Source organism: Halichoeres trimaculatus, unplaced genomic scaffold (genome assembly GCF_033239565.1).
Source record: "Halichoeres trimaculatus isolate MK-OKI-2021-1 unplaced genomic scaffold, fHalTri1.1 fHalTri1_scaffold_1, whole genome shotgun sequence".
In the NCBI taxonomy this organism is placed as follows: Eukaryota; Metazoa; Chordata; class Actinopteri; order Labriformes; family Labridae; genus Halichoeres; species Halichoeres trimaculatus.
This window is the reverse complement of record NW_027437179.1, coordinates 23,652,545-23,664,550: the sequence shown is the minus strand read 5'-3', so window position 1 is coordinate 23,664,550 and position 12,006 is coordinate 23,652,545. Positions and strand designations below refer to the sequence as shown.

Below are 12,006 nucleotides of genomic sequence, written 5' to 3'. Positions count from 1 at the left end.
CTTAAACATCCACCCATCTGCGCCTCCTCACGAGTATAGATTTTTTGAGAAATGTGTTTGAATAGTTATCAAAACGGGGCTATGTTAGAATGTATGCAACATAGAAATCTTGATTTAGGTTTTTTTTTTTTTTTTTTTTTTTTTTTTGCGTTGTATGATACATGTCGGAGCTCTGTGATGATGCCTCTTCACAGATTGACCGCTGAGTGTTCTGTTTAGGTGCGGTGCACCCTCCGCTGTGCTGCTGCAGGGGGAGCGTCCATCCACAGCCTGCAGTGCTGCGATGTGCGGCCGCTTTACTTGCCTCCTGGCTGCTGGGCTCCTCTACATCTAATCCCATTTACTGGACCACTGAGGAGAGGGGAATCATTCAGAGGAGCGACCTCCATGCAGGCGGGAGGTGAATCAGCTTATATCGTGCGTCTCTGAAACTGAGGTGAGCCCCCTGTTTATTTGGTTTGACTGTACTTACATAGGCCTGTTTCTCTTGCCTTATTTTTGTCAGTATTTCTGGTTTTGGATGGGCGTGTGACGGGCTTCTGCTGGACAGAAGGAGAAAAAAAGCACATGCATATGAGCCAAATGATCACTGGATGTGCGTTAGAATTCAGACAGTGTTATCGAAAGACATCTCAATATGTTCACCATGTAGTCTTATTCTTGACAAGGTAGGCTAATAGGCCCGTCTGGAGAGATCGTGTGAAATCTGCAGCCAGGATTTTATGCTCGCTGGTCCGGTTTGCTAAATGGATGAATGCTTTACACCAAGACATTTTCTGATGTTGGAGGATGATGTCCTTTAGGGAGGGGTCGCTGATGCAAAACAAAAATGCGGCTATTTCACTGGAATTTACAATTGGAATAAAGCAAAAAAACATGTCACGCGCACTTTGGGAGGGACCCACGGAGCTGTGCCCATGTATAGCATGTCCACAGCTCCCCTTACATCCCTATTGGCCTGTTTGTAGGTTAATTAAAATCAGCAGAGCTTATAATACTGAACACAGTTTCATCCTGATTGGCCTCCGGACATTTTACCCTTATTTAGATCATCTGACATAATTTATTCTCTATTACTAATCAATTCAAATGCACAATGTCAACAGCCATGTAAGGGAAAGGTTAGAGCCACCACTGCAAGCTTTATTTACTGAGCTTTACTGGACACAAATCACATTTGGGGTAGAGTCAGAGTTTTCATTATCATACTGTTAAAAATGACACATGTATCAGCATTCCTGTTCTGATGTGTGTCATATATAATTGGTTTAATTTATGGCTAGAGCTAAAAAACTAACTGTGTTGTCTTTTAGGTACAAACACAAATAATAGTATATTATTTTGCTTTATGTGTGTAGATGGTTTTGAATCTTAAAAGTCCAGCTAAGTTCTGCACATTTGAAAATTGTTATGTCCTGTCTGGGATGTTTAAGTGCACAGGTCATAAAGAGACTAATTTAAAAGAGAAGAAATCCTAAGTCTGAAGGTCTGATTACACAGTGATTGTGAATTCATGGATAAAATTCCAGCAAAAAAATTAAGTCAGTCTCTGTTTGAATAATCTTTTTGATAATCATGGTGATCCAGAACTACCCGTTATCATTGATGGAGAGAGGGCTATTGACGTGCTTTTAAAAAGAACATTTAAGGGAACCCATTTCCTGTTGGGGATGTTTAAGTGCATAGGTCATAAACGGCCCAGCTGATTGGCTGTTCAGCCCTGATCCTATCCCTCTTTCTCTTGCATTGATTTTTCTCTACCTTACAGCAGCGTTAAATTAGTCTGGCCACAACCCTTTTAGGATGTCTCCCGTGAGAGTTTGAGACCATGCAAGGAGCTACTGAAGCACCTTATGGATGGCCATGTGGCCACGTGTTTATGGGTTTACTTGATTACTTCTATGTAAACATCTGTGTTGTTTTTTACTGTGCTCTTTGTGTAACCTCACAATTTATTTTTTCCTGTCTCTAGATGGGGACGGTGCTTACTGATTTCTGTGACTATTTATGGTTCCTGAAGATGCAGGTGCCGTCAAAGGATACCCTTTCACTGACTGGATAGAGGCAGCTGGGTACAGTTTCTTACTTTGATCTAACACACAGTGCTTTATATTACAATTAAGTCTTAGATACCATGTTTATTATGACAGTAATTTATAAAAGCAAACAGAATTTCAGAGAATAGAATTTGCATTTTCCTCTTCATCTAAGAGGCAGTCAATACACATTTAATATACATTTATAATAATATACATTCAATATACATTTGAGAAGAAAAAGTCTGTCACTTTTTGAAATAATTCCTGAGTATGACTTATTTCAATGGTAGAAAAAGTCTTTTAATTAGTACTTTCTTACTAAGTTGTGGGCCTGAAAGCTGGGCACGAAAGAAATACTGAAAGAAAGACAGAAAGAAAGAGAAGTTTGATTACTATGTTGTAACTTCAGAGAGGACAAGAGTCTCTCAGAGGACCACTTTCAGACAACAAACACAGTCCTTGTCACCCCACACAAGTAGTATCTCATAATTATACTGAACAGAAATAGATTTTTTGCTCCGCTAAAGCTGGAATGTCAAAGAGAGAGTGCATTGTATTGTAAAGATTTCAGAAAAAGTTGGACATGTTCCAATCCCTGTTGCAGTGACGGGAAGAGAGGAGGACAAGTGGGAAAACAACTTCCAGATGTTTTATTCCTTGCTGGATGCTCACTTCCCCAGCCCATGCATGTGTGAGCCAGCTGTTATATGATATCTCCAAAACGTTTGGAACTGAGGAATGAGCGTAGATGAGTCCCAGATGATTCACACACATTGGTGCTGATAGTTTGTTTTTGTGACCATGCTGTATACTTTCTGACAGCTGAAGAATGCTTTAACATCAGTTTCATTTTACTCATCAGGTCCCATAAAATCTGAAGAATGCAGTTGCAGCTCTGTGTCAGGGTGACAGACATTTTCTGAAAAGTCCATCTGACATAGTATAAAAATAAAATTATGAAGTTCAGCAAGAGTTAATTTAATGCTGCAATCACTTAAATTTCATGAAATCATGATGATATTTTCCAAAGATTCAGGCTTGTAGTCTAAAAAATCATTTTCTCTGTCTCACTAGAAAGTGTGAATGTGAGCTGGGCTTAGATAGTACCAAAGATTATCAAGTCTCTGAAGGATATGCACTGGAATGTATGTGTCATACCACTTTTTTCAGACTGAACAAAAGCTTTTTTAAAAGAACTGGGGATACAACAGCTCTGAGGCTTGACATGCATCACTCCTCCCCATGTGCCCCAGATAATTTTAGTTAGCATCACAGTCTATCACTAGATTGAGCAATCTCACAAAATGCAAAAGCAAGCATCTATTTGTTCCTTTAAAACAGAAGTCTACTGATGTACTTTGTACAAAGTCAAGCAAGAAAATGTGAGTGTTACTTGGCAGTGATCCAGTGACAATCATTTTTGATCTAAGTTGTTTTGGCAAAGCAAAATAAATGATAGAATAACAAAACAAATGGTCATCTCTGCTTTCAGTCTCAAAGGAGCAACACCATACTTGAGGTTTTGCTTTTCTACTTGTATCAGCACATTATAATCACCTTCTGTATGGGGATCCAAGCTGAGTGTCTGTAGGTAAATTATAGCAGTGTTGGTATTCAGTGTCTCTCATGAGATACAGCCTAATAATAACTGCTAGAATAACATTAGATGACTGATATTTTAGTAAACATCTGTATGTTGCAGGTTTTAGGATGCGCTCCCTGAGAAAGACTGTGTTGCTTGCCATCCTGGTGTCTGTGGTGCTGGTACTTGCCCTTCTCCACTCATGGCCCACCAGGGCTTACACCACAGTGGATGTGTGGCAGCGGCCGGGGCTGATAGTAGAAAGACATCTGGAGGAGAAGCTGCCAGAGCCGGACCACAGATTAGATAACATCCCTTTTCATGTGAGGGACAGCGTGGCGAGGTAGGTGTAAGCCGAGAGCCTTATTATAACCATTGCCATTCCTCTACTGGACTGTTCGACCAACATTCATCTCTGCTTTGTGCAGCTTGTTGGCGCGTAACGGCTGCATATGTGAGGGTGAGAGTGGAGGAGTAAATCTGCCCTTCACCCAGCTCCTGTTCCCTCGGGTGTCAGCACACCCGCTTCACACTGCCTTTGAGGCCTCCGAGCTGGAAGAAATAAAGAGGAGACGGGCCAAAGAGTATAAGAGTTTCCAGAAAAGGTGTGTATTGACTGACTAGGCTGGTCTTATTCATCCAGTGTAAACTATCTCTGGATTGTTTCGGTGAAGACAGTTGTGTCTCTTTCCCTCTGTCATCTTGAGATAACCCAGAACACAGCAAAAGTATTGTGAAGATCAGAATGGAAAACTTTTATTAATCATGTTCTGTCCACACACTGGCTGCCGTAAAACCTGAAACATTCAATCCTTTCTGTACAGCAGTATTTTCTCCATCTAAGAACAAATCACAAGCTGGCATGGTTTGATATTATTGGCTCCTGCTTAAGTCAGCTGAAGTGTTTTCAAAGAGGAAAACTGGATTTTAAGTGTTTAATCTTTTCACGTCTATGTTCACATCATTTTCCCTCACAGGTCACAGACACCTGCAGATGTTCTTATAATTGCAGAGGCTAACAATCCGTTGCAGTATCCAACACAGGGCGTGGAAGTACGACCCCTGAAAACAATCATCATCCCAGGTGAGAGCTCAGAAACAGTGAGACAGACAAATCTGTGGTAGTACGGTGTTAGTGTGCTTGATTAGATGACTTTGTAAAAGCCGCAGAAATTGGTAATCAGTACTAAAAGCATGATTGATTTCCCTTGGAGGATATACCAAAACCCCCTCCATAATCAATAGACAAATGTTTGATTGAATACAAATGAGATAGATAAAAACAAGTCATTGTGGTGCTCTAACTTTTATTTGCTACAATATGCTTTCAGGCTTGGCCTTACATGACCTTTCCAGAGACCATTACTCAGTGAGTACAACAGTTTGTCTGTAATCATTAGGGCATATTTCAGCGATCCGCTATCCTTTTCTTACACTGTCTACTGGGGGTGGGAGAAAAGAATTGAAAATTATATATATGGGGATGTTTTGTTTGACAATATCAAAATCTGGATTCTTTGTAAAAAAAAAAAAATTCAAATTCAAATTCTTCATTTTGGTCTTTGTTTATAAACTGGACTTGAGAAAAATTGTTACCTCTTTTCTCCAGCAGAGGGTGAAATGTTTCTCTCTGACTCACGTGATGTGCATTTTATGGGACAATATGGCTCCTGATATAGTCTGTAGACATTATCATCATCATTTAACTTTTTCACATGTCCTGGTGTTAAAAAAGCAAACTAAAAATCTTAAGTATTATAGAATCACAATCTAAATCAAATCAGCCCCCCCCCCAAAAAAATCATAATAGAATGGAATCGCGAGAATATCATATCGTCCCAGCCTTAGTGTCTACCTGTCGGTCAAAGGATTCATATTAAAACTTTTCTCCTGTGGTTTGAGTTTCTCTGTGTGTCAGTGCCCAAATCCATCTCTAACATGCTTGTATCACAAGCCCACTGGGACCCAGAAAGCATCAGGGACTGGTCTACTGACCCAAAAGCAAGAACAAAACATGCCAATGCATTATTTTGTCCTTTTTTTTCAGTGGACCTGGAATAACCTCTCAGCCTGCAGTCCAAACACCTTTTAGTACAAGAAAACAGCTTTTTTTGGACGCTGTTAAGCTAGTCTCTGGATATAAACTTAATTTTTAAATCAGATATTGTCATTACTTTCAGTTACAAACTTTTGTAGTTTTTATTATTTTTAAAATACCTAGTAAACTATAAGTTCTGATCAAGTGTTAAGTGAATAATTTTACTGAGTTATAAGCATTTTATTTATCTGTTGACACTGCTGAGTGTTGTGTGCAGTGTCCATTTGGAGGGTTGATAGGGCACAGATGGAGCAGCTAGAGAGTCTTAACCCAGAGACCACAGACAAGTCCTCAAACCTGTGACCAGAGAGAAAGTAGGACTCTGTAGTTGGGGACTTCAGAGAACTAATTCACTTCCTCAAAGACCAGACACATAGTGTGCTAAGACCGTGAGTGGATTGTGCCACTACACCGCTTCTGTGAGGGGCTTCTGGGGCAGTTTGGGGCTGCTCTATATGAATGATTATGTATAAAAAAAACTTGGCTTGTTTGCATCCACCTGTTTTTCTCTTGTTGCAGATTAACATCACTGCCACACTGGGGACCATAAATGTGGCTGCAGATGTACAAGGAGTTCAAATCAAAGGCGATGGCGAGATGCACATGACTTTGTCAAGCCACTTCTTGCCCAACCTGAACCGTCAGCTTCAGTTTGTCACCTACACAAACACACTGTTCCATCCCAGCACTGCAGACACAGGTGAGCCCCTTGAAATACCAACCTCTGTCTTAGCCAGTAATTTTCCTTCTTTACTTTCTGATAATCATGTCCCCAGCTGAAACTCCCAAAGTTTTCAAAGTGGGTTCATTGAAAGTACATCTCACCATCTATTGCATAAGGTGCATTTAAAAACATAACCTCCATTGTCTGATTCTTATTTTTTTTGTGGAGCGCTGTGAGATCTGTTGTCATTCAGAGCAGTTGCTCTTTGACTTTGTTTTTGTTTCCTTTCAGATAAAAACTACTTAAGTGGATTTATTTCCCTTACATTGTCTTCATTGAAAACATGTATCTATGGTTATCATCTACTTATTCTAGTCAATCTTGGCAAAACTGGATCAAGAGAAAAAGACCTAACAAAGCTTCGTAAGCTGTTTTCTTTGAGTCACCTTAATGATCGGTTCCCAGGCATAAAAAGAAACAAGACATTATTTAGACTACTATCAGATGTTTTCCAGTCGTCATGCCAAGCGTAACTACATGGCAGTAGCTTTGGACAAATGGAAATTAGATTGGTACTTTTATTCCCAAAAATCAAACTGATGCTCCAAATACTTAAATTTACTTCAGTTTCTGACAAGAAATCAGGTAACTTGATTTTTTTTATCTTTAAGTTTTTTTTTTTTTTTTTTTCAAGGGCTGTCCGTCTTAAAAATGAAAACAGTAGAGGAGTCAAAAATCAATCCTGTTATTGTGATAAAATAAACTAAAAGTTATTTTGTTTTGTTTTTTAGTGCAATTTGAGACAGAGGGACATCAAGCTGTCTTCACCATCAAGATCCATCACGGTGTAACTCCTAAACTATATAACACAGGATCCAAAGGAGGTAAACCATTACAAACTGACACTGATTGGAAACGTGCCATCAAACAATCACCGTACAACGTTTAGCTAACCTTCTGACAAACGTTTTCAACACCCCAACTTTTCCAGTTTTTTATTGAAATTCAAGGAGTTCAAGTCCAATGAATAAATTGAAATGGTACAAAGGTAAGTGGTGAACTGCTAGAGGTTAAAAAGGTAATATTACCCAACATTTCAGAATTAGGGGGAAAAAGTAATTTCACAACTTAAAGCAATAGAAATTGGTCAAACCTTGAAAGTCGGTGCTACCAATTCCTAAAGGTGCCCCAAGTTTTCTTTATTACTTACAACCATCTCTATCATTATTGAACAGTATTGTCCTGCAGAAGTAGTGTAATGTTTGGAAATGACAAGAAGAGTGAGTTAATAATAAAAGAAAGATGGACCATCATAACATTTCAAGATACAGTACATTTCTACAACGAAACTGCAAAGAAAGTCAAGGTGTCAGTGAGTACAGTTTTTTTCACTAGCTAAAGACGCTCAGAAACTGTGGGAAAATCTGACAGGGAGAGGCTGCAACAGACTCAGAAGACACGTTTCTGCGAGTCAAGTCATGTAACAGGCGCTCACAGGACAACAGCTTTGAGTACAGCAGTAAATAAAAACCCAGAAAAGTTGAGGTGTTATAAAACTTTTGTCTGGTAGTGTATTTTTTAGTATCATTCAGAAAATTAATAATGTTTGATCTTCTGTTTGTACAGAGTACAACGTCAGCGCTCTTGTTACCATAGCGACAAAGACCTTCCTCCGCTACAATAAGCTCCAAGATCTCATCGACAGTGTGAGGAGATACTATCCCACTGTCACCATAGTAATTGCTGATGACAGTGAAAATCCTAAAACCATCTCCGGGCCTTACATCGAACATTACATAATGCCTTTTGGAAAGGTAAAGTAAAGAAAGAAGTCTTTTATTTTCTAATCTTTTAGTCTCTGTTGGCGTTTCCTGTGCTCAGAGCTCTGTTTCATGCGTCTCAGGGTTGGTTTGCGGGACGGAACCTGGCTGTCTCCCAGGTGACCACAAAATACGTACTGTGGGTGGATGACGACTTCATCTTCACAGCCAACACCAAGCTGGAGAAACTTGTGGATGTTTTAGAGAGAACAACTCTGGACCTGGTGAGGAATAAGATGTGTGTTTGTTTTGTTGATGTGCTTTTGTGAAATGTCAGCTGCATCAGTTTGTTTGTGTTTAGGTGGGTGGTGCAGTGCGAGAGGCCACAGGTTACACAGCCACCTACAGACAGACCATCTCCATTGAGCCAGGAGAGGAGGATGGAGACTGTTTACACATGCGGAGAGGGTTTCACCACGTCATCCAAGGATTCCCCAACTGCGTGGTGACGGACGGGGTTATCAACTTCTTCCTGGCTCGCACCGACAAAGTGCAGCAGGTCGGCTTTGACCCCCGCCTTGCCAGGGTTGCTCACCTGGGTAAGTCACAGTTACAGTTAAAGTATGACTTAAATGAAATGATGAATTATACAACATTATAAGTAAAAGTTAAAAGCTGGTTTTATCATTATTACCTTTATTTAAGTATCGTAAAATCCAGCAGATTTACAGTCCTGACTGGCTGAAAACTGTTCAAACAATTCATGGTTTAAATATTCAAATCTATTCCCTGTTTCTGAGATGATATCTTGTGCTGATAATCCCGCAAAGCAATTATACCGTGAAGCCAATTAATCAGTAAATGCAAGTACCACAAAATCTGTGCTTCATTGTGATTACACAAAATGCATTCATCAAATTGAATTTTATTTTATTTAATTAAGGGCCAAAAAATCTCCAGCTTGTTTTACTTTTAAGGTTCTGGAAATACAAAAAAGCAGCACATCAAGCAAACAAAGAGCACCTCTTATTATCTACAGGCAGCTGTCAACATTTGCTGTGAAGGAGTTATTATTCAAAATCTTATAAATATATCTTATAAAATCTTATATATATATATATATATATATATATATATATATATATATATATATATATATATATATTTATATATATATATATATATATATATATATATATATATATATATATATATATATTTATATATTTATATATATATATTTATAAATTTATATATATATATTTATATATATATATATATATATATATATATATATATATATATATATATATATATATATATATATATATATATATATATATATATATATATATATATATAACAATTTATTTAAAAGACTTTAATGGATGTCTTAAATGTTTCTGACTCTTCTGTTTGTGTCTGTTCAGAGTTTTTCATCGATGGCCTGGGATCCCTCCATGTTGGCTCTTGCGATGATGTCATTGTCAATCATGCCACCAAAATAAAACTCCCCTGGGTCAGCCAATCGGAGAGCGACAAGACTTACGCCAAGTATCGTTATCCACCAGCCTCCTCTGACGCCACACACACGAAAAACGGCCTCCTGTTCTTCAAGAACCGATTCCAGTGTTTGACTCATAATTAGCTCTTTCCCCTGTATCCTGAGGGTTCCTCTGCTCTTCCTGAGTTGCCAAAGACGTTCCCCCCACCGCATCCCGTCAGATAAGATTTCAGACAACTGTATGGTTTTCTTTTTCCAAAAACCTTGGGAAAAGATTTCCGGCTTCACTGAATTTCTGGTGTGTTGTTATTCAGTGTAGTCAGAAGAAGTCAAGTATGAAAGTTTTGAGTGAAAGCATCCTCTTGTTTACACAGTTCAATTACAGCATATTCTTCATGAGCGTAAAGTTACAAAGGGATTTAACTTTTTGTCTGTCAAATTTTATCTGGCTTGACATCCCTAATTTGTTGAGCTTTGGGGAAACATGGTAGCATCTGTACGGTCTGAGTCACTTTGTTATCGTAGTCTGCGGATGAAGGAGGAAGGGGTTCGTGTGTCCTTCAATTTGCACTATCCAACAAGAAGCATGGAAAAGCAATAGTGACATCGGGGCGCCTGCAGATGAGGACTGGGCCTTAGCAAGAACAAAAAGACACTTTCCTGAAAGTGACAATCCTGTACACACAGAGCATAGGTACCCTTCTCACCAATGCCACATGAAGAACGGTCCAGAACTTTTCCAGTTGTGGTACCCGCGCTCTTTGTGCCAAAGGTTTTGGCTCTATTTATGTTTTGGTTTTGCTGCCCCTTCATTAAGCCCCCAGTCTTCTGTGTCACTTGAAGGTTTGGTCCTAAAAATCTGATGCGACCTGGTTTATTCCTGTCTGCTGCTGTCTGTTGTTCGCCATGTTTCAAACATCTAAAGATGTGTATCTGTCCTGCATAGCTGATGAGTAACATTGATGATGATTGCATCTTAACGTGCTGCCTGAAGAGGGAAGTAGAGTGAACCAAAGTGCATGTTTATTTTTTCTCCTTTTAAGAGAAGAAAAGAAGAGATCAAACACAAACACTGATTCAAGACAGATTTAATGAAAGCATGATGATGAAATGACTCACTGAGACACAGTTTGAGTAGTCGGAGCATGAGAGGAGTAACCGAGCGATACCCAGTGAAACAAAGTCAACAATACAACGAAACAAGTCCTTTTTTCATTTCCTTTCATCTGAGGAGAGTTTGTGTGAATCAAAGACTGATACACTCATGCCTGAAGTGATGATGCTGTTCTTTTACACCATGGCCTTTAGATGGCGCCCTTGGTTTAATAAGTCAAATGAAATTTTAAAAGTCATTTGTTTTTAGCAAAGAGGTGCCAGATATTCACCCTCAGATTTGTCTTAATGTTCAGAAAATTATTTTAACCCTTTTTTTTTTCCAGAGAAGTTTCGAGCTGTTGCTTTCATTTTTTAAATTTGTTTAGCGTCAGTCCTGTGGACAGGAACAACCTGACATTGATATTTTTTGTGTAGATGTGTGTTCAAAGTTTTTCTTGTATTGGGTTTGCAGCTGTCAGCAGGTCTATAGATGAGCTGAATTTGTTAAAGAAACAAATATTTATATTTATTGTATTACACTGGAAATTTACTTGCCTGCCTCACCAAAAATCACAGGTTTGAGTCATCCTGTCACATCAGTTTTATCATTTATTTCAGGTGTTGAGGAATAAAAAGGTCTGTGGAAACATCTTTGTTTTTACTGCCCACAAAGATTATTGTCAGAAGTCTAGGGTTAAATATATTCCAACAGCTTCTTTTTGCTACAGTCAAAAGTTGTTAGTGCAATTGAGTGCTTATCATTCATATAAATTCCCCAAAAGGGAGATCCGTTTTGCAGTCTTTAAGCCCTTTTTCAGAATAGTGTAGTTTTAGTAACCTAAAGGAATTACTGTGACTTAGTTAGTTTTTCTAGCTAGTTTTAACAATGTTTCACATTTCTCCATCACAAAAATAAGAATAATCAGGAAGTCGGCCGACGGTGAACTTTAGTGCCTGGTATGTGAGTAATTTGAGTGGATGAGACCTTACTATACAAACTACAAAAATAAAGGATTATTTGGAAATAAAAAAAAAAGACGAAAAACCCAATGAATGAGAAAAAGAGCATGGATCTCTCTCTCTCTCTCTTTTTTTTTTTTTGCCATTTTTTTTGTATTTAACAGCATATTCTCCCTTGACAACAGACACAATGAGGAACATTTTTGTTGCCTATAAGCTTTATAATCCCCCCACTGATTTAATTTGGCTTCTGTCACTGCTTTGATTTCAGATCTGTTGAATGGACCCAGAAGTGATCACTGAG

General features: G+C 38.6%; 1 protein-coding gene across 1 annotated transcript; it reads left to right on the top strand.

Annotated features, from left to right (window-relative positions):
* Window positions 1–18: 18 nt before the first annotated feature.
* On the top strand, window positions 19–11,988 carry b4galnt1b (beta-1,4-N-acetyl-galactosaminyl transferase 1b). The gene is made up of 12 exons (XM_074662716.1): window positions 19–436; window positions 1,973–2,072; window positions 3,742–3,964; window positions 4,050–4,226; window positions 4,599–4,705; window positions 4,953–4,990; window positions 6,239–6,419; window positions 7,175–7,267; window positions 8,010–8,197; window positions 8,287–8,427; window positions 8,505–8,742; window positions 9,574–11,988. The coding sequence occupies exons 3-12, from the start codon at window positions 3,750–3,752 to the stop codon at window positions 9,789–9,791; spliced, it is 1,596 nt and encodes a 531-aa protein (XP_074518817.1). The 5' UTR covers window positions 19–436; window positions 1,973–2,072; window positions 3,742–3,749; the 3' UTR covers window positions 9,792–11,988.
* The last annotated feature ends 18 nt before the right edge of the window (window positions 11,989–12,006 follow it).

Bases quoted from the DNA above. Each gene is read 5' to 3' on its own strand.
- b4galnt1b (XM_074662716.1), top strand. From the start codon at position 3,750: ATGCGCTCCCTGAGAAAGACTGTGTTGCTTGCCATCCTGGTGTCTGTG. The intron at 6,420-7,174 runs GTGAGCCCCTTG...TTTGTTTTTTAG, and splicing joins TCCCAGCACTGCAGACACAG to TGCAATTTGAGACAGAGGGA. The intron at 8,743-9,573 runs GTAAGTCACAGT...GTGTCTGTTCAG, and splicing joins TGCCAGGGTTGCTCACCTGG to AGTTTTTCATCGATGGCCTG.